Raw genomic sequence first — 22,317 nt, 5'->3', positions numbered from 1 at the left:
TTTATCATGTTCCTATATAGTGCCTGAGGTTGAAACGTAAAAAATGGGCCCGAATCGTAATAGTGTTCATTTAATTTTTTTTTAATAAAATATAAAAAAATATTTATATCATATCAAAATAAAAAAAAAAATTTCTACATGATCAATTAAAAACTACTCTGCTTACAGTTTTGGAGGCAAAATATCAATCAAATTTAATTTTTAAACTTAAGCAATAATAATATTAAACTTAAATTTTAAATTATAATCCAACAAATCAATAAAAATTTACAAATAAATTAGTGATTAATATGGGAGCAAAATGATCAATTTGACAGAGAAACAAAATAGTAATTTTTTTTTCAAATTTATAAGCCCCTAAATTGGCATAATTATAAGTTCTGAGACAATAGACTCTTTGATTTATCTATAGGTCCCGGCCTGTTCCTATAACTCAAAATCATAATCTGTCAGCGCACAAACAAATAATTTTATCTTTATTTATTAAAGCTCCACTTCATAATCGCAAATGCATGAACCTAAAAGATGGAATTTCTGCATCAAGTTAGCACTACAAGACTATAAAAGAAGTGTGAAAACTTCAATCACCACCAAAAAGCTTGACAGTTATTTCCATTTCTTGGGTTTTAATCATTTATTTAAATTTAGAATAAATATTAAAATTGAGATCCAATGGTAATTATTGGAACTTGTTGAGGGGTCTCTCATTGCCATCCCTGCCTCTGGATAAAAGGGATGGTAGAGGGCGATCAACGATAGCCGAGTTTTGAGAAGAAACAAAAGCCATTAATTTTATTGTTTGCAATAAATATAAGATATACCTTATATATATATATATATATTAAGAACAATGGTTAACGATAGTAAGTACATATTATTTTTGTCCTCAAATCATAGGTTGAGCGGTCAGGCAAACAATATGTCGATAGGGATGTGCATTTTTCCGGTTTAACTAAACTGACCAAACTAGTCAGTTCGATTAGGTTAATTAAGTAGTTAAAAGTCGATTCGATTATATTTATAAAAAAATTCAAATATTTCGATTAACCGAAATAACCGAATTTGTTATTTACTGCCCATTGTTTTCCCTTAATTATTGCCCATGGTTTCCCCCACACCCAAATTGTTCTCTCTCTTTCTCTCACGCCACACTGCCCATTGTTTACTCTCCCTTCCCAACACTCACGCGACCTTGGTCTCTAACACTCTGGTTCCCTCAACTCCTTCCCAAAAAAAATTTCTCTCTCCCTTACCCCAAACTTCTCAGCTTTATGACGTCAACAGACGTCCTCTCTCTCTCTTTCTCTCTTGTGCGTGCTAGTTAGTCTGTTGCCCCTTCTCTTCGACCTCACCAGTGATCCATTGCTTCCCTCTTGCCTATCGGCCTCTCAATTCTCATTCTCAAGACCCCTATCTCTTTTTCTTTCTCTCTCTCTCTTGATATCAATCTCACTGCCTTACCTTCGTCGCCTTCCTTTTGCCACCTCATGAACTTCGTCTGCCTCCCACCACCTCACGAACGTCGCCTCCTTCCCACTACCTTATGACAATCTCTCTCTCTATCTCATGGCTACATGACATTTGAAGATGAAGGGCCATTTGGGCCTCTAGCTAAGCGAAGGGCTGAATCGAATAAGGGCTGGTCATGCGTCTTTGTCTCCAGCGTTTCATTTTTTTCCTATGCAGAGGCCGACACCACCCTAGCTACATCTCTCTCCTTCCGATCATGCTTGCCCATTCGGTAAGTTTTAGTGAAGTTCGGTTATACCTCTTATTTCGATTTCGATTTTTTGATTAGTGTATCCTATCGATTTGGTTCGGCTTTGTTAGTGGGCTATGATCAATTCGGTTTGGTTGGTAAAAAAGTTAACAGTTCGGTCGATTATAACTGAATGCTCTCTCCTATATGTCGATATTAATTTGGTGGGTCACGAGTTCGATTCTCACCTTGTGTAGTGAGATGAAATCTCATACTTACAATTTATTTATTTGACGTAATCAATGACACAAGTATCGGAGATCGTGCAATAGCGATCATCCCAAAATACATATTATTTTTAGTTAACGTGTATTTATTATAGTTTATTTTTACTATTTAAATAATTTTATTAGTTGATAATAAATATATTATATTTTAAAATAAATAAATAATTATTTATTTAAATACTACAAATAAAGTACAATATCTTGATTTTCGCATAAAAGTTTTTTAAAAAATAAAATATATTTAAAAATTTTGTACATGTCTCGGGTCTGTCGACTGTCTCTCACTCTCTCCCCAAAGGAAACAAAGAAAGGAAAACCCTTCCTGATTCTCCTGCCAACTCTGTATCTATCTCTCTATCTATCTATCTATCTATACGTATATATTTGTGACGACGCCAAAGGTACTTTGGTTTGTAGCGATGGAGCTGCAGCTGTATCCTGCTGGAACGGGCCGTCGGGCCACAGCAACGACGTCTCAAGGTGAGGGCCACGCTTTCATTGTTTCTACTGATTATGCAGTTCGTTATGCGATTGATTCAGTGAAATTCGATTGCTAGATGAGAACTGAATCTGAACTGCGTTTACTCTCTCCCTCGTTTGATTCGGTACGAAACAATTGCATTGATAATGTTTGCCTCTCTTCTTGTAGAGGATTGATAATAGTTAAAAGCTTGTGGTCACTTGAAATTCGCGTGAAACTCGAGACTAAGATAAGAATTGAATTAGAATCTAGCGATATTTCTCGCTTGGTAGCAAAAAAGAAAAAATAAGTCATTGATAACTAGAGGAAATTGTTTATGCATTGTGTCATGGAAATTTGGTGCGTGTGTGTGAGAAACTGAAGGTGGATGCTTGGATTTTGAATTTAGGGCAAGAAGTGGCTCTGTTTGTCACGCCTTTTGGCAACCGAAGAAGATAACATTGCTTGATAAAAAGAGAAAAGATTACGCGGTGTTTTTTCTTAGAAGGTAGATAGGAAGTTGCAGCTTTGCAGACTAAATTTGCTATTTATTTCGAGTCCAAAAAGTTGGAATGATCTTTGCGTTGCCATTTCATTATAAATTTACAATCTTGCATTCGTTATGGATTGCTCCCCCCAACTCCCCAAAACAGGAGTCACTTCCGGTCTTTTGGGTTTGTTGGTGCTTATAACTTTGATTGTTGATGGAGCTTATTTCTTTTTAATTGTTTTCTGTCTTCTTCACAAAGTGAAATCAGCATCTTTGAAATTAACTAGGATATAATCTGTTGGCACTTTTGAACAGTTGGCTTTGACGAGCTTCTTCAGGAGTTGATTAGTAAGGGCTCATTAGACTTTAATACTTGGACTTCAATTATTTCAAAGATTGAGAAAATATATCCAGTAAGTTTTCATTTCCTTGTGTATTTCATCTTGGAATTTTCATGGCTAATCTTACAAATATGATTGTCTTTTGCTGTTAATGCCACATAGTTCATGTCATTCTGGATCAAATTGGCTGAGTCTTAGATAATGCTCGTCTTTTAAATGTTATTTGCTATTACTAATTAACTACTTTGTGATACTAACAAGAAAAAACTACTTTGTGATTATAGTCTTTTTCTCTGCATTAGCATAAAGGAAAAGAGTTCTTTCAGTCAATTGGAAACCCTAGGGGACACCAGAACGTACAAATTTTTAATATTTCCAGTATGATAATCATTAAAAGTGAGATTTTACTGCACCCCTTGGCCATGTTGTAGTCTGCTATCATTCAATCATTTGAGCTAGCAAGCAGTTCCAAGAAAGGTCTAATCAAGGATATGTTTAACTGAAATAGAGAATTTTTGTCAAGATGGCAAACGATAGGAACTTCTCTACTTGTATTGCTTCTTTGTTCCTATTTTTTTTTTTTATCTAAATGCACATAGGGTTATTATCTAAGAAAAATGAACAGATACTTGGATTTTGTGGTTGGTGCTACCTTGGGATGTGCGGTTTTTGAGCCCAAACTCTTTGCATTTTTTTAAAAGTAATTTGCTTGTTGACTAGAGTCAAGCCAAGCCGGGCCGGGCCGGGCCTTGCCTTGCATTGTTCTTCTTTATGACCATACTGGAATAAGGAATATGTAATGTTAGCCTTTTTGGTAAACGTTCTTTGAATTTGCCTTTGTACACAAGGACTTGACAACAAAGTCTTGTGGCTGCAGACACAATCTGGCAAATTGTCTTTCTTATTTACTGGACATAGACACTGGCAAAATTTGTTTTGCTTATTTACTGCTTGGCCAAATTTTTCTATAAAGTTAATCTTCTAAATTCTGGCAGGTAGATGAGATGCTGACAAACTCTTTGTCGTAATTACTGCAGGATAGTATTGAGAAGATCTGTTCAGTGTATGATTCCTTTTTGTTGGAGTTCCCTTTGTGCCAGGGATACTGGAGAAAGTATGCTGCTCACAAGGCACGTTTATGCACCATTGACAAGGTTGTTGAAGTCTTTGAACGAGCTGTGCAATCTGCTACATTCTGTGTTGGTGTTTGGGTTGATTATTGTACCTTTGCTGTGTCAGCATATGAGGATCCATCTGATGTTAGAAGGTAATTTGTATATTTGAAAGCTAGTTTTTAATACAGAGACAGCACTGTAGTGGTGCCATGCATGCAGGATGGAGACTTCCCTTGTGACTTCTTGTAGCAGGGCTGCGGGACTGGGTCATGGGTCGGGCTTGACAAGAAGCATTAAGTTGGAAATGGATAAGCAACGAACAATAACATATCAAATCTTTATCCACTATGTGGGGTTGACTACATGAATTCTAGCTTGCCTATTGTTTTTTCCTAGAGCCTTATACTCTATAAGAGAGATATAGTTACTTTTAATAATTGCCTTATATAACTATTGTGAAGTGTCCTTTTTCTGGGAAATGCTAGTTGTATGCCGTATAGCATCCTTACAACAAGAACTGTACAAAACTACTTCTACATGGCCAAGTAATACATGTGTAAAAAATAACACCAGCCTCCTTTACTCTTACTAGGTGGAGTTGGATGCATGGATTCTAGCTCACCAGTTTTCTTTTTCTATATATTTTGTATTTATTATATCTGATATCATGGCTAAGACTTTTCCACCAAGTTTTCTATATTTTTCCTTTACATATTTCGCTACAAACTTCTTCCATCCATCCACTCTCCCCACAATTGCACCTATTACTCTTTTTCTCACATGTCCAAACTATTTTAAATGTGTCTCACATACCTTATCTTTGATTGGCAATAGTAATGTATTCAACATCTCATAAAAGAAAAAAAAGAAGTAAAGGCAGCAATTTGATTTGAAAAGATTGCTAATAACTTGACTATCATCTATGCTTGAGTCTTGAACTAATTGGAATGGACCTATTTGTGTTGCATAATTTGTGGATGAAATTTAATTTTCCTTTTCAACATTACTGTTACAAATAATGTGGTGCTTTTGTGGTTGAAGTCTTTCCTGCTTTACCTTAGTCACTAATCCTTCACCAAATATAATACAGGTTGTTTAAAAGAGCAATGTCCTTTGTTGGAAAGGACTACTTATGTTATCACCTGTGGAATAAGTATATTGAGTTTGAGGTTTCTCAGCAGCAATGGACTAACCTTGCTCGGATTTATGTACAAAATATGAAGTTTCCAACCAAAAGTTTGCATCGATACTATGAGAAGTATGTTCCTTCCTGCAAAAATTCATTAGAAGTCTAGCTTTCAGTATGCAGATTGTTTCTTTATTTAGTACTGTTTCTTCTCATTGTTGTCTATTTTTATCTTTTTCCTCCCCCCCCCCCAATATGCTAGGGGAGCTTGCACACTTGATGCATGTGATATCTTTTTTATAGATATTATAATTGAGCTAAAAATTAACTGAGCTGACATTGTAATTGTTAGGAAATATATTAGAATAGTGAGCCTTTTAGTTAATTAAAAATAGAATAGTGTTTGCATGAAGTGTTTTTTGAAATTCAAAAGTTTGATTGGGCTTCTCATACCAAACTTAGAGACTTTTAATAATAAAAAAGGGCGCCCCTAATGCACTAGGGTTGTATTTGTATGTAGCCTCTCCCTTGCTTTTTTTTTTTTTCCTTTTTGGCAAAGAGACTGTTTGCACACATGATGTATTTCTTTTAATAATATAGATATAATATATCTTATATGATAGGATGAAATTTCCATAGAGTTTCTATCTGGTTAGGTAATGAGTGAAGGAAAACCAAAAACAAAGAGACCTTACTAGCACTTCATGAAATGAAAGCCTTGGAACTCTTTCTCACACTTGGTTATTTTGTAAAGTGGGATATTGAAACATACAGCTTAGACTTGTTTCCTTAAGCAATATGATAATCTATCCAAGTGTAGCAGTTGATGTTAAACTTGCAAAGTAATAGAGCATATATTTTTCAAGGTCTTATCATGTACTTAAAGCAGCAGATGACTAAAAGCCTTTATTTTCCAATCAAAATCTTTTCCTAGTAGAATTCAAGCCTATCTCTGCAAGTAATTTAGGTGACTGGATGCCCATTTGTGATCCATGGTCGACATTAGTCCTGCAGTCGCTTATTTGATTTTCTAAGCTTTCTTTAATAAAAAATCTGGCTGTGGTTGGTTTTATTATTGTATAGAATGTAAAATTGATCATTTATTAAAGGTTTTATTATCAGACTAGTTTTAATTTGTTATTGAAGCTGTATTTATTATTTGCAAGTTAATGTTATTTTAGTTATGTAAACGTAACTTACTTTAATCAATGTTGGGGGGGGGGGGGTGAAAATAAGTAATCAAATGCTAGAATGATAAATTTATCTTTTACCAGGATATGTTAGGCAACTAGATCAATTTATTTTTGCTTTCATGAAATCTGTTAGTTCACTAACAAATTATAATTGAAAGGAGAATCTACATGTTCTAAAAAATAAGGATCTCCTATAGTTTTAGAATGCTTGGAGTAATTTCTGATGGAAACTTAAGCCTTAGGGTGGTCTACATAGTTTACCAATTTATATTATTTCAATTTTTGAACACCACGTGATCAACCAAAAGTGCTAGCTGAAGTTAACTTTTGAGTTTATGGGACCAAGTAATATCCCAAGACCTCCCTAGTAGACTACCTTGTGATTGGGTTATAACAACTCCCCTCCTTTGGCAACCTCATTAGGCTAGAAATTCCACTTCTCAATCTGACCTAGGTCATTCTCAAACACTACCCTGAGCTGCATCCATTCAGTAGGGGTCCTAGGTTGGCTTGAACCACTTCTAATACAATGGGTCCTTACCCAAAAATGTTAGCTGAAGTTAACTTTTGGGTGTATGGGACCAAATGATACACCTAAGACCTTCCTAGCAGAATAATTTTATACCTAATCTAGCTCCTCAATATTTGCAACCATCTCGCCATTTGATATCAACTCATTACTTTTTTCCTGATTGGATATAATTTATTGGATTTTCTATCTCTTTTTAGTGCATCAGCAGTGCCAGTGCCAGTGCCATCAGATTTGTCTCCATGAAAATTAATCAAATTCCACCAACTTCTGGTAATATTTTGATCTTTGTTATTAATTAACTGGAAATCTGCCATCAATTGGTGAAACAAAAGCAGCTGCTATGCTCAAGGGACTGAAATTTGGAATCTATTGAATCATCTAGATCTTATTTCCTTTTCAACTTGGTGGACCATTGCCAGGGTGAAGTTGGATGAACAAATTGAAGTGGTTAACCTGTACAGAAGCAAGCTATCTGACTCTTAAGTGAATGTGCCTCACAATGTTGTTCTAAACCTTCTTAGTTGACATTTTGTTTTAACTCCCATCTGGAAGTGGTGCTTCTTTTAAGACATTGACATGGTGCTGCTTGTCAGGTCTATCAGCAAAACCCTGTAGTAGGCCTGTCTTGTTAATTTTAAATTTAATAGTCTGGGAAAGGAAAACCAGGTTGCAGGCGGCGGTGGTGGTAGTTGAACATCCATTGTAAATAGCATCTTGAAAATTGTAATGGAACTGTTTCAACATGTGAAATCCTCCTGCACTTGTTTCTGGCTTTACAATTACATTGAATTTTTGTAATTTCTCACTCACCTTATTCCTCAATATTTTGTTGTTTGTGGACCAGTGTTTTCAAATGAATGGGTATTTCTCACCTCTTGCATAATTGTGTCCATGTGGTAGTGTCTTCAGTTTCATACCATTTGCATGAACTTTGATGCTATTTTTGTTGTCCTTTGACACATGCTTATTGGACATGACTCTAACAAAACGAACTTTAACTACATATGTTTTCAGTTTTAAGAAGTTTGTGGCCATTGCGGACGAAGAGATGAAACAGCATAAAATCAGCATCCCTGAATCAGAGCCAGAATCCGTTACTGATAGAGCAGTCAGAAGGCATGAAGATGAAGTCTCCTGTCTTGTTAATGACTTACTGGATCCTTCAACTGGCTGCTTTAGTTATAAACCTCTGCAAAAGTATAAATGTATTGGGGAAACATTCTACCAGGAAGCTTGTGATTTGGAAAGAAAAATACATTGCTTTGAGACTAACATCAGGAGGTCTTATTTCCATGTAATGCCACTTGATGACAACCAGCTACAAAATTGGCATCAGTACCTGGACTTTGTTGAGAAACAAGATGATTTTGATTGGGTAAGTTGTACTACTCTTGTGGTGCTTGTAAAGGTTTTATATACCTCTTTTTTCTGTTATCTGAATTTCTTAAATTCTTTCAACTTGTAGGCTGTGAAACTTTATGAGAGATGCTTAATTCCCGGTGCTGATTACCCTGAATTCTGGATGCGTTATGTTGAATTCATGGAAATCAAGGGAGGACGAGAGTTAGCAAACCATGCATTAGACCGGGCAACAAAAATATTTCTGAAGGTGCGCTTTACCTTATAACCCCCACCCAGAGGATAATGAAATGATAGTGCTGCAGTAATCATTTTTTTTCTTTTTGGCTATTAATTTTGTACTTGCAAGTTTCCTTTTCTTTTTTTATATTTTCGTGTTTTTAATCCAAAATTCTGTCAATGAAGCAGCAGTCATAACTTGTATAGCAGATCCAAGATTTTTGGCCAATGGGGTCAACTAAAAATAATTAAAAAATAATAGAAAATAATATCTTACTAAAAATCAAAGTAAATTAATAAAAAATAATGATTATAATATAATATTTTAGATATTCAAATTATGCTCACCAAAAATCACATTGGATGTGCCAATCTTCCAAATCTGGGTTCGCCAAACCCACATCCCAGATCCCCTGACACAAATTTGGATTTGTTGAATTGAAACCTATATTCATGAAACCAGTGTGAACCCAAATATTGTGAAAAATAAAAAAATAAACCTTGCTTTGGAAGTTCTTGTTGAGCCTTTGACTGACTTGAGTTGAGATGGGAGATTGTAATTTGTGAGAGAGAGTGCATGACATAGATGACAAACTCTGTTTAAGACTGTAAAGTGTGTTAACTGGTCCGTGTACTTATTTAGTGGGGGTCAAACCATAATAAATGTGAATAACACAGGTCTGTATACTTATTCAGTGGGTCAAATCATAATAAAATTAAAATTTTAGATACATATCATAAAAGGAGTAAAAATTCGGTGGGGTCAATTGCCCCACTGAAGAAAGGCTAGCTCCACCCCTATATCTAATTGAAGCCTTCCCATTTTCAAGTGAAAAAAAAAAAAATTCTGTTGGTTGGTATAGAAAAACACTGGCCCCACCTAGTGGGATTAAGGCTTGATATATTGTTGTTTTATCTTCAAAAGATATACTGCTGTTAAAGAGACTGTTAAATGTAAATTCTAGAAATGTCCAACTTGAAAATTGAAAGGAAAAATGTGATTTTGAATAATACTTTATAAAAAAACCTTGGATTTTGTGGCTAGCTTCAATATTAATCTATTTTCTGTGATTTGAGACTTGGTTCAATCTTTAAATGGTTGGATCATGTAACATGCAGTGTTTGATCTTTTTAAGATTGAGATTGGTTTCCATGATTAAATTTCTACTTATGTACTTCATTCTTGTCCAAGAAACATTGTTTCTGTTATTGTTATGCTGCATATTGGAGTTCTGTAATAGATATTAAGACACCAACAATAACACATGACTACATGAATTCTAGCTCGCCAATCATTTTTATAGATAACTTTATCTTCTAGAATGCCCTTGTAACTCATATTATAAGTGTCTCCCACCAAGATTTTTTTGGTCTTCATCTGTCTCTTGTTAGATGCTTGTTCCACTCCATCCACTTTTCTCAAAAGAGCCTTTATTGGTTTTCTACTTAGATGACCAAACTATCTTAATTGTGTCTCAAACTTCTTATATTTCATAGCCACTCCAACCTTATTATGAATAATTCCATTTGAATTTTATCTTTTCTCGTATAGCTGCATGCCCACACATCCATCTTAACATCCTCATATTCGTTATGCTCAAATTTTTCACATGTTGGTGCTTTATTATCCAACATTTTGTGGCATACAACAAAGCTGGTCTTATAGTTGCTTTATAAATTTTCCTTTTAACTTTAATGGAATCTTATTGTCACAAAATGTTGGATTGCGTGACAAGCTCCATCCTAGATTTCTTCTCTTGATTTTTAGGTTTGGTTCAACTCTTAAAGGGTTGGGTTGTAATTTGTTACGTTCGATCTATTCAGGATTGAGATTGGTTTTTATGAGCAACTGTTTGTCAGGACCCCAGGTTTTGAATCTAGGGTTTCTAGTTGACAGACGTGGAAGAAGAAATAAAGAGAGAGAGAGATTAGGGAAATTAGGGAGAAAATAGAGAGAAAAACTGAGGGAAACAGAGAATGGTTAGAGAGAAAATGAGAGAACTTGAATCAATTCATTTATAATGTCTCAGCACAAGGTGGTATAGCCTTATATATGGCTATCCTCAGCAATTAATTTGTTACATACATTTGTAACTGATTCTATTAACAACTTATAACAGTTGCAGTGGTTTGTTGCCAACTACTGTAACTGTAATAATTGCAGTCGAAACCATTTCAACTGCTTTTTGCTACCTCCTATCTCCTAATTCTGTTAATCATGACACTGTTTTTCTTTATCTATATAATTCTTGGCCAAGAAACATTGTTTTTATTATTAAAGTAAAATAATATGCAACATCTCAACCTCAATATCTGAACATGTTCTTTGCAGAATATGCCAGTAATTCATCTTTTCAATGCCCGTTTTAAGGAGCTAATAGGAGATAGAGATGGTGCACATGCTGCCTTTCTCTGGTCTGATGAAGAATCCAGTTCATTCTTCATTGAGAAAGTTATTAAAGAAGCTAATATGGAAAGAAGATTGGTAAATACTTTACTCTCTTTATTTCTAAATCTGGATTGAGCAATTATATTTTAAATTGCACTGCAATATCTCAGGGAAATTATACAGCAGCTTCTAGCATCTATGAAAAAGCGCTTGAACTGGCAGCTGAAAGGCAGAAGTTGCACAGTATTCCAATTCTTTATATTCATTTTTCTCGTCTTAAATATATGGTAAGCAAATCATGTTACCATCTCTGAAGCGTTGGATAATTATGAATTGCCTTTTTATCACAAATTTTGGTTAGAACCTTTTATTTTGGATCTATTTTATTTTCAAGAATTGGTTTGTGATGATATGTGGTGCATTTGGTTCATTCTAGCTTTTTGTTAACTTTTTCTAGGATTTGATCTCTTGTACTTGCACTGACATGCTTGCCTTTTGGAGTCTTCTCTTTTTTTGTCAACCTTTCTTTCTTATTGTTCACGAGTGCAGTGTGGAAAGGTATGCTGCACTGATGGCTTTCCAGACATACTTTATCCGGGATTATGTTGCATGTCCAAGTTTTTTATTGAACCCACATACCCCTTTGATCAATTTAAATTGCCAAAATGATTATGTTACATTGGACATTTTTTACTCAGTAATATTATGTTATATTGGACATTTCATTCTCATTTTAATGGCCTCTTATGGATTACGTTGTCTTCCCTTCAGCATACACATGTTATGAATGCACCAATGCTTCAATATGTTCAACACTTCATAAGAAAATATGTGATTATTGCATTAAAGGGATATCCTACACGCACAAAATGCATAGTTTGGTCTGCCTCCACAATGACCATACGTACACATCAAGAATCAAAATTATATGTTCCAAAAATAGATAAACACCTTCTTTGCTGCACAAACTACAACATGTGTCCACACCATATCAAAATAAGGTATCAATGCATGCCCTCAAGGTAGCTGTATATCCCTGCATATTAAAATAAGGTATTAATGCATGTCCTCAGTGAATGGTAATGTGGCCTTTTTCTCCAGCAGTCAGGTCATCTGTGGAATGTAATTCATGCAAGCATGAAATACAAAAGCTCAGTAAGATAGCATGCATCCGCAAGACATACTCATGCACCAAAATTCATTTCTCATAATACCAAGTACCTCACACGGCTACAAGGAAGCTCAAAAAGATCTCTGCATGGTGATCAAATCCCCAAGGCAGCACCCTGAGCTTAATGACTAACCATTATTGGGAGAGTCTCATGCTATGCCTTGGTCCTCATGTACATAGGCAAAAAATACCGTTTGCATGCTCAACAATACATATCAATATATATCCTGCAACTAAAGCATATCACAGCCATGCAAACATCATGCCAAATGCTATGCACATATATAAAGATGAGTGGTGCTTACAAACAGATGAAAGTGTAGCCAAATCCTTCAATATCAAGTCACAGTCCCTCCTTGGCTCGCAGCAAGGTCGTCTAACCACCGCAAGCTAGTACTAGCACTAGTAGCAACACTCTGCCATAACTCAACACTGACTCTCAATTGTGGAGTAAAATCTCATGCACCAATGCTTTCACCATAACAAAATTTTTTAGCACTCTCAAGTTCACAAAGAAGGGAGGAAATTCCTCAAATGCTCATTAGAGGGCCTTTCATAGGCAAGAATGCTTGGGTGTGCTTTAAGACTGTTTTGCCCCTTGAGGCAGCTCATTATTCTACCTTTTTCAGCCCGTTCTTGGTCTTCCTACACAACATTCCCTTCTTCAGTAATTACCCCAGCCTTTGTATAGCCATATTGCCTCCCACTTTCAGCTTTTCTGCTGGAGATCCTTGCTCTCATCAAACTTGGCTAGGATTTGCACCCTTCTTTAGCATCCAGCTTCAGCTTTTGGCAGCCATAACTAATCTTTTATTCAGAAAAATCAGCTTTTGTGCATATTCTCTTTTCCTGATATGTTTGTATGCCCCTCATTTGCATATATGCACACATTTATATTCATCCTCAATTCCCCAATTGCATACCCGTTGGATTATCACACATATACATATACCCATTCTCCAGTTTATTTTTAGTCATCATTCTCTCCACATGTTGGTGTGTAAGTTTCCCTTTTTTTTCAGCATAGCCAGTCTGCCAGTTTTATTTGGGGTTGAGAAAATTGTTCCCCTCAACTTTTTTGCTTTATGCCAAACTATTGTCTCCATAACCCTTTTGATCATGTAACACTGCACACACACACACGTATGCATATTCATGCCCCTTATGCTTGTAAAGTCACCCAATAAGTCCCAAAATGCTCCTCATGAAGGCCTGTTAAGTCTCCAACACTTTGGTAGAATTTAGCACATGTTGAACCTCCAAGTAAGCCTCAAAATCTTTCATTTGGTGTTTAATCTACCTTCTACCAAAATTAATGTAAATCATCAACATTTTCTCTTCACAATATGGCCAATAACATATCAAAGCCATGTGTTTAATCCAATTCTCACAGGTCATTAAATGGGCTCTCAAAGTTCATCAGGAGAGTTCTCAAAAATTTGCCAAACAGCTTTGGAAAGCTGACTTTCCCTTTGAGATTCGATCTTGTTTGTTTGTAGCTTTTGAGAGTTGATCTCAAACTTGACTCCCACATGAACTCACGATCCCTCTCTAGCCCACTATTTGGTAGTCAACCCCAAGGTCAACTCTCATTTCAGAAGTGGATCTCTTTTAACTCATTATTTTCAGGTTGACCTCAAAGTTAACTCTTGCATCAACTCTTACTCATTGCTTTTGGAAGTTGATCTCAAAATCAACTCTCACATTGATTTGTCGCTTGCTCTTTTCAGGAGTTGATCTCAAGGTTGACCGTTAGATCGACTTTCTAACCACTATGCCTGAAAATGTTCCTAAAGTCAACATTTCGTGCATAATCATGATCTGTTGCTCAATTATACATAAATGATCATCACCTGCAAAATATGCCTGGTAATTACCTATAATTAGGGAATGAAAATAGGGGTCACTACAGTTTGAGTCATTTCTAAGTATATTACATAGATATACCTATATATCACGGGTTATTAGATGATTTATCTGGCAACATAAGGAGCTGGTTATGTGAATAATGAAAACAATGAGAGTTGGGTTTGATCAAGAACAATGTTACAGCTCAGTTGTTTTCACTATTGGCAGAAGAGAAAGAGTTTTGGGATATGCAATTTCTTACAACATGAAATTAATTTTGTCTTCTGTTTTTCTTGCTACTTTAAAGTTGGTTAAGGATTTTCACTTACCTTGTTTTTTGTTGGTTAGATGACAGGTAGTGTAGATGCTGCCAAAGATGTGATTATAGATGGCATACAACATGTGCCTCATTGCAAGTTACTCCTAGAGGTATCTTTTTTCTTGTTACATGTAAAATATCTTATCCATCCCCAAAAAGACTATCTACTTGCAGTAAGGATTTATCAATCATCAAGTTTAAAGCACCTTAACATGCTTTATCTCAGCCAGTTGCTGGTAGGTTTATTAGATTGTTGAAATGGAGGCATTGGAAGCCTTCCTGTCCATATTATTCCACATGGTTTTGTTTTAACAAATTGTGGGTTTCTTATATAACCTCAATCCTAGTTTTCCTAGTTTTCTATATTGTGGACCTAGTATTTTGCTGCATATAGGTCATGTATTTTAGATGGTGTTGGTCTCCAAACTTTTATGATTGTTCTAAATGGTTGTTGCTTTCTTCTTCTTATTGAACTCCTGGTTTTCTATGTTGGGGACTCACTTTTAATGCTATATAAGTATCTGTGATTTACCTGATGTGGTACGCAGACTTCTATAATTGCTCCCTATGGTGGTTTGGTTCTTGGTTCCAGTTTTCTTAACTGTGGACCAATGTTACCTCATATAAGCTCTGTTACATAGATGGCGCCGGCATTGAACTTACATTCAAAGTATGGCATTCTCAGTTATCTATATAGTTGGCCCGCTGTTACACCATATAAGCTCTGCAGTTTTTATGGTGTTGGTATCAAACTTTTCTGGAACTAATATGCCCTTGTTGCTCTCTTTTGCTGCTGGTGATGGTGCAAAGGCTGGCTTTGGGCTGGGGAGCTATGAATCCCAAGGCCTAGGCACACCACATTCCATCCGAGCCAAAGGCGCCTTCATCAAAATGATTTTGGTTTTTTCTTGTGCAGGGATTGATAAACTTTGTGATGATGCATGGAGGACGAGAACATCTTAATTCTGTGGATAACATCATAGCTGATGCTCTCTTCCCTGCTCCAGATTCATTTCCAGGTTTGAGGCCTAAAGATCAGGAGGATTTATCGATTTTATATTTACAGGTCAAGATTTCTTTTTTTAACTTGCATACCATTTTTGTGAATCATTTTGGTGTTTCCCTTATTGGAAGGCATAATAAACTTATTTTTGATCGAAGATTCCTTTGCATGTCATGCCACTCATGTTATGGTTATATCTATATTCTCTTCCTATCTACTATGTTTCTTAAATGGAGATACTACATAACACTTCAAATGAAACTTTCCAGGGTACTTATTCATAATGTGTGACTATATGCTTTACTTTGATCATCTACCTACTACGATCCTCTTGTTTTCTCTGTGCCTGGAACTTCTTGTACAGAAGGTAAGATGGTAAATCTCAGACTAGCCAACTTCAACCATAGAAATATTTGAAAGGATATCCTGTTTAATGATATTGAATGTATAGGCATTGGAATGGATTAAAAAATATAAATAGGGAAAAAAAAAAGTTAAGAGACGGTTCTAGTATGAAAATTGATAATTACCAATAGACCACATTCACATTTCCCGACATACAAGATGTATTAATTATGGCCTTCTGATCACCAGACCTTGTCTTCATTTTACTTAAGGTGGTTGTCTTCATCAGAAATCTTGGTCAGATCAATTTATGATAAGGACATTTCTTTTAGAGAATGAAAGCAGAGTTTAATTAGAAAATATCTAAGTCTTTCAGGCAGAGAAAACCAATAGAGATCATAAAGTCCAAGTTCTGAAATACTTGAATTTGGATTTTCCCTTGTTTTACCATAAGACTTGATGTAGGAAATATTTCTGGTAGCTTGATGTAGGAAATGCTTTTGAAGGCATGACGTAAACAACCAAAAACCTTGAAACTGCAGGAAAATGTTTAAAATAAACTCAAGACCTATTTGTACATGCAAATGTACGTTCTTACATATATGTGAGAAGAAGACGAACAAAAGCTCCTACAAAGAGAGTGAATGTAATGGAGCATGCCTTTAGCAAAAGAGGTAGAGAAAGATTGAGAAAAACTTGGTGGAAGACTCTTAGGTATGTTAAGAGGGTTTTACAGAAAATATGACTGTAAATAAAAATGTTTGGGGAGCAAGCATTCATGTTGCAACCCCACCTAGGGGATTAAGGCTTGATATCTTCTTCTTGTACTTTTACTCCAAACATGTTGACTACCATTAGTGCTGTAGGATGGCATATGGCATCATTTTCAAGCCTCATCATGCTCACTAGCGTTGCCAATGACCAAACTCTTTTTAAATTAGCATGTATAGAACTTTGAAGTACTAGCTGCTTTTATTTTTCCTGGATAGTCTTTAGAACTGGAGGTGTATAACTTCTTTTAGGTCTTGATTTACTTCTTGCATACTGGTGGATGACGTCCCTTTTCATGCCTTGCATAAATAGCTTTCTTATTGAGAAAAAAGAAATCTTTGTTCATTAAGCATAAATCTAGTTCTTGAATATATAAACTATGAACTCTAATGAAACATATTCTTCAATCAACCATTTTAAACTGCAAACTGATAGACTGACTTAAATAGTCTCCTTTTCTGATCTGGTGATAAATCTGGTTCTTGTAACTTGCTGTAGAGAATTACAAGTCCAAAAGGCAATGCTTTGACTCTCTTTCCCCATGGTTCAACCCTTAGTAGCGAGTCTTTACTATGTTTGGGAGAAAAAGGCAGCCCCTTATACCTTTTCATCGGAATGAAGATTTTTATGAATGCCTTTTTTTGTGCCTTGAGACCTTGTTAAGTTAATTTATTCTTGTGAATATTTTATAGCATGAGGTATAAGAATAATTGCATTGGCGGACCTATTTTTCTTTTCTACTGCTTGGAACGTGATCTTTTTGCATTAATTTTATATGCGGGAAATTTCTTAATATGTATCTCTGAAAATGACTATGTAATGGGCAGTTTGTTGATCAATGTGGAACAGTTGAGGACATAAGGGAGGCCTGGAATCGCCACATAAAATTGTTTCCACATTTGTTGAGGACTACCTCCATGGACAAGTGCTCCAGTGCTGGCAATCAGTTGTTGGACATGTTGGTGGAAGGAAGACAAATGAATACTTTTCCAGACTCTTATAGGCCATCTGAAGGCCATGAATCTGACCATTTTCAGCTTCAAATGCAAGAGCAAAGACTATCATTGCCAGAAAATCATGTTATCCATCCTGATCAGGTCCAACTGGACAACAGTGTACAGGAGACATTGCCACAATTATACCATGGAGCTGCTGAAAAGCCCACGGAAGATGAATCAGGAGTAAATACATCAATTCCCAATTCAGCAGACCAGTGTGGAGATGATGCATCTGGACAGATGGAATCAACTCCTTATCTGGTACATCAGTCTAGGCAAGACGCAGATGTGTCAATGGAGTCAACTCACGGTTCCATACAACAATCTGGAGAAGATGCAAATGGTCCAAGGGAGTCGTCATGTGGCTTAGAACGGCATCCTTCTGAAGAAGCATATGGACCAACTGAGTCAACTCATGATTTAGTTCACCAACCTAGAGAAGATGCATCAACACCAACTAAGCAAAGTCATGATTTGTTACATCCAGTTGCTGGTGGTAATGCAATTTTAGATACCCCACAAGAATACTGTGACTCCATCAATGTTCAGCACAGGCAAAACAATGAGCCTGAACAGCATCTGAAGCTGCTGTCTTCAGATGGTCCGTCCTTGAATTCTCAGGAGATAGATTGTGGCATTTCAGTATCCACGTCTCCTTTTGAGCCGAAAGTTCCTATCTCTAAGGGAATACCAAAGAATTGTCAGAATGCTAACGGAAGCCCTTCTTTAGTCTGCCCAGTAAGCACTCAATCTGTGGTTTCTGCAAAAATCCAAAGTGAGTTGGTATCTCCCTCCCCTATGGAAGATTGCCAAAATCCTCCTCCAGAACCAGCACATCCACAGCCACAGTTGCATATAGACAGTGCTGAAAAATGGCATCACATGGACAACACTGTTCAAGCTTCAGGAGAAGATACAATATCTAGTGTTCGTGGGGATTCACAAGATCAGCAGAATAAAAAATGCCTAGTTTCTCCGCAGCAAGATTGCCCGCCAGCTGAAATTGATGACCAAATGCTTACTGGTCAAGGTTCTCCTGATCATCCCGTGTCTGGGCAGGATCCACAAGTTGAAAAAGGTACCCTTGCTCAAAACAAGGACCATGTAGGTTCTGCTCAGGGGAATACGTTGTCTACTCACTCCTGGCCAGCACAAAATCTGCAGCAGCAAAGCTTTCTACCTGGACACCCATCCCAACCAACTTCCGGACATGCTTCTCACCCTCAAGGACAGATGCCTCAGTATACTACACAAAACAGTGATCAGTTTGGTCATGCACATCAAGCATATAATCAGATGATGGAAAACTATTACCGGCATCAGCAGCTGTATCTTCAACAACAGTATGAGCAGCAACAGCAGTTTAGACAGCAGCAGCAGCATCTTCACCCAAATCAGCAGCATGAACTTTATGTACAGCAGCAACAATCACTTGCACAACTGTACCATCAACAGTCATTGCAGCTGTATGAACAGCAAGCTCAGCTGATGCAGCAGCAATTACTGCAGGCTCATCAGCAACAGAATCAGCTATATCATCAGTACATGCAGCTGCAGGAACAAAATCATCAAGAAGGGAATCAACAAGTGCAGCAGCAACACCAAACAACGCAGCAACAAGGATATCATCATCAGCAGCAGCAAATGACTCAGCAACAAGGATATCAGCAACTCCATTACCACCAAATGACACAGCAGCAAGGATATCAGCAACTGCAGCAGCAGCAGCACCAACTGCTATGGCAACAGGGATATCAGCAAGTCCTGCAGCAGCAGCACCAACAAAATCAGAAACAACAGCCACAAGAAGAGGAAATAACAGCAACAAAACAACCAGAGGTTACTTCAACAAAGGTTCCAACATAGAACTTGGAGCTACCACCAAAAGGTATGATTCTCAACTGCATTATACATCTTCTTCTAAATCTGTAATTAAGTTTTACTCGCTTGTCAGAGATTAGTGTTAGAACTGTTTGCAATTCCTTTTTAGAATTATTTGACAGTTCCTCTATATCTTTCCGAATTATGAGATCAGTCTTTAATTAATTAATGTGTTCAATTGGGAACCTTAAGTAAAATCCAATCTCATCTAAAAAAAAATTGACCTTTTGTTATGCAGGACCAACAGGTTATGCCACGGCATAGCGGCCGGAGTTCATGTGGAATTGCTGAATCTGCAAACCCCAGCAACAGTGTAAAGGTGCGACGCCACCAGCGCCACCACATTCAGCGGTCTCTAAACCTGCTTGTATATCCATATCACCAACAGCAAACTTCCCCCTGGAGCTGCAGCTCAAAATGCCAGTGCACCATAAATGATTTTTGCATCTCCATCTAACCAAAAAGTCACATTCATAAAAGATTTTGATGGTATTCACATAAGTCTAATGGGTTAGAGGCTGAGCCATGATACCAAGAGCGAGGTGATTTCTCTTTGACTAGAACGTTGTGCATTCAAGTTGTAGAAACAGTCTATTTATAAACAACATATCCAGCCTTTATCTCACTATGTGGGGTTGACTGCATGAATTTTAGATTTTTATGTATTTCTATTTTTTGTTATATTTTCATTTAAGCTCATACACTTCATATCAAATTTTAATGTCTTTCCCAAAGTCTTCTTAGATTTACTTCTACCTCTTTTTTTGACTAATTGTTCAATTTTATCAACTCTTCTCACATGAGCGTCTCTTGGTCTTCTTCTCACATGACCAAACCATCTTAGTCTAGTCTCTCTCATTTTCTCCTCGATTGGCACTACTTGTACCTTATTATGAATAACCTCATTTCTAATTATATCTTTTCTTGTATGGCTGCATATCTATTTTAGCATCCTCATATCCGCTACTCTCGTCTTTTGCTCGTACTGGTATTTGACTGCCCAACATTCCGAATCATACAACAAAATTGGTCTTATAGCTATTTTATAGAATTTTTCTCTCAATTTTAATAGGATTTTACCATCACGTAACATCCCAGATGCATTTCTTCATTTAGCCAACCTGCCTTAATTCTATACGTGACATCCTCGTGAATTTTTCCATATTTTTGAATCACTGATCCTAAATATCGAAAATGATATTTTCTTTGTATGATTTGGTCTTCCAATTTTATTATATCATCCTCCATTCTTGTATTTTTACTAAATTTACATTTCATATATTATGTTTTCTTTCTACTTAATTTAAATCTCTTAGATTCTAAATTGTTTCTCCACAACTCAAGTTTAGTGTTCACTCCCTCTTTTGTTTTATCCACCAACACTATGTCATCTACAAATAGCATACACCATGACACCTTTGTCTGAATGTGTTTAGTAAATTCATCAATTACTAAAGCAAATAAGTATAGACTTAATGCAGAATCTTGATGCAGTCCCATTGTAATTTTAAACCGTTTAGTATCCCCTCCGCATGTTCTGACTCTTATCTCTGCATCGTAATATATGTCCTTAAGGGCTTGTATATAGACTATTCGGACTTCTTTTTTCTCTAAAATTCTTCATAATATTTCTCTAGAGACCCTATCATAAGTCTTTTTTAGATCTATAAATATCATATGCAAGTCCTTCTAATGATCCCGATACCTTTCCATTAGGCATCTCAATAGGTATATAGCTTCCATTGTTGACCTATCAGGCATGAAACCAAATTGATTTTTCGAGACATCTGTTTCTTTTTTAAGCCTCTACTCTATTACTCTTTCCCAGAGTTTTATGATATGACTTATTAACTTAATTCCTTTATAATTTTTACAGTTTTGAACATCTTGTTTGTTCTTATATATAGAAACCAAAGTACTATTTCTCTACTCATCTGACATCTTTTTTTTATTTAAGGATCGCATTAAATAATTTCGTTAGTTAGGAGATGTCTGCTTCTCCTATGCATTTTCATGCTTCTATTGGTATATTATCTGGTCTTACCACCTTATGATTTTTCATCTTTTTTAATGTTTGCCTTACTTCTTTTGAATTTATGCGTTGATAAAATGTATAACTCACGTTCCCTTCGAAGTTACTAAGATGTCCCAACCTAACTCTTGTATCCTCACCATCATTGAATAATTTTGTGAAATACTCATTCCATCTCTCGTTAATCGCTCTCTCATTCACTAATACATTTTGATTTTCATCTTTTATCCATTTCACTTGGTCTAGATCCCTTATTTTTCTTTATCTTGTTTTAACTAATTTATATATATCCCTTTCTTTATTTTTTATATCAAGTCGTTTATATAGATTTATATATGCTTTTGACCTTGCTTCACTAATAGCTCTATTTGTTGTCTTTTTCGTTTCTTTATAATTTTTTAGGTTTTTTTCATTGTTGCACTGATATACAGCCTGATAGCAAGTTTTCGTATTTTTAATTTTCAATTGTATCTCTTCATTCCACCACTAAGGCTCCTTAAGATTTAGGGCTCTACCATTTGTCTCTCCAAAGATTACCTTTATCGTGTTTCTCAGGACAATAGTCATTTCCATCCACATTTGGTTTGCCTATCCTTCTCCATTTCATTCCTTCTACTCAATTTTTCTTTGAAAATTAATTGTTTTTCCCCTTTTAAATCTCACCACTTAATTCTTGAATTTTATTTTATGTGATTTTTTCTCTTTCAATTTCTTACTTGGACGTCAAATACCAAAAGTC

General features: G+C 36.0%; 1 protein-coding gene across 3 annotated transcripts; it reads left to right on the top strand.

Annotated features, from left to right (window-relative positions):
* Nucleotides 1-2,267: 2,267 nt before the first annotated feature.
* Nucleotides 2,268-20,227, top strand: LOC127807977 (pre-mRNA-processing factor 39-2). Of its 3 annotated transcripts, none has more exons than XM_052346258.1 (12): nt 2,268-2,466; nt 3,252-3,349; nt 4,315-4,544; nt 5,483-5,650; nt 8,258-8,618; nt 8,709-8,852; nt 11,154-11,306; nt 11,381-11,497; nt 14,578-14,658; nt 15,465-15,567; nt 17,517-19,553; nt 19,785-20,227. In XM_052346258.1, the coding sequence occupies exons 1-11, from the start codon at nt 2,406-2,408 to the stop codon at nt 19,529-19,531; spliced, it is 3,531 nt and encodes a 1,176-aa protein (XP_052202218.1). In that variant the 5' UTR covers nt 2,268-2,405; the 3' UTR covers nt 19,532-19,553; nt 19,785-20,227. The 3 variants fall into 3 exon arrangements, with proteins under 3 accessions (XP_052202218.1, XP_052202217.1, XP_052202221.1); XM_052346257.1 differs by having other exon boundaries at nt 15,465-15,614; nt 17,495-19,553; XM_052346261.1 differs by lacking the exon at nt 3,252-3,349 and having other exon boundaries at nt 2,333-2,466; nt 15,465-15,614; nt 17,495-19,553.
* Nucleotides 20,228-22,317: the final 2,090 nt, after the last annotated feature.

This window comes from Diospyros lotus, chromosome 8 (genome assembly GCF_014633365.1).
Source record: "Diospyros lotus cultivar Yz01 chromosome 8, ASM1463336v1, whole genome shotgun sequence".
Taxonomy (NCBI): Eukaryota; Viridiplantae; Streptophyta; class Magnoliopsida; order Ericales; family Ebenaceae; genus Diospyros; species Diospyros lotus.
Note: the sequence above shows the minus strand (reverse complement) of the source record. Positions and strands in the feature narration are given on the sequence as shown.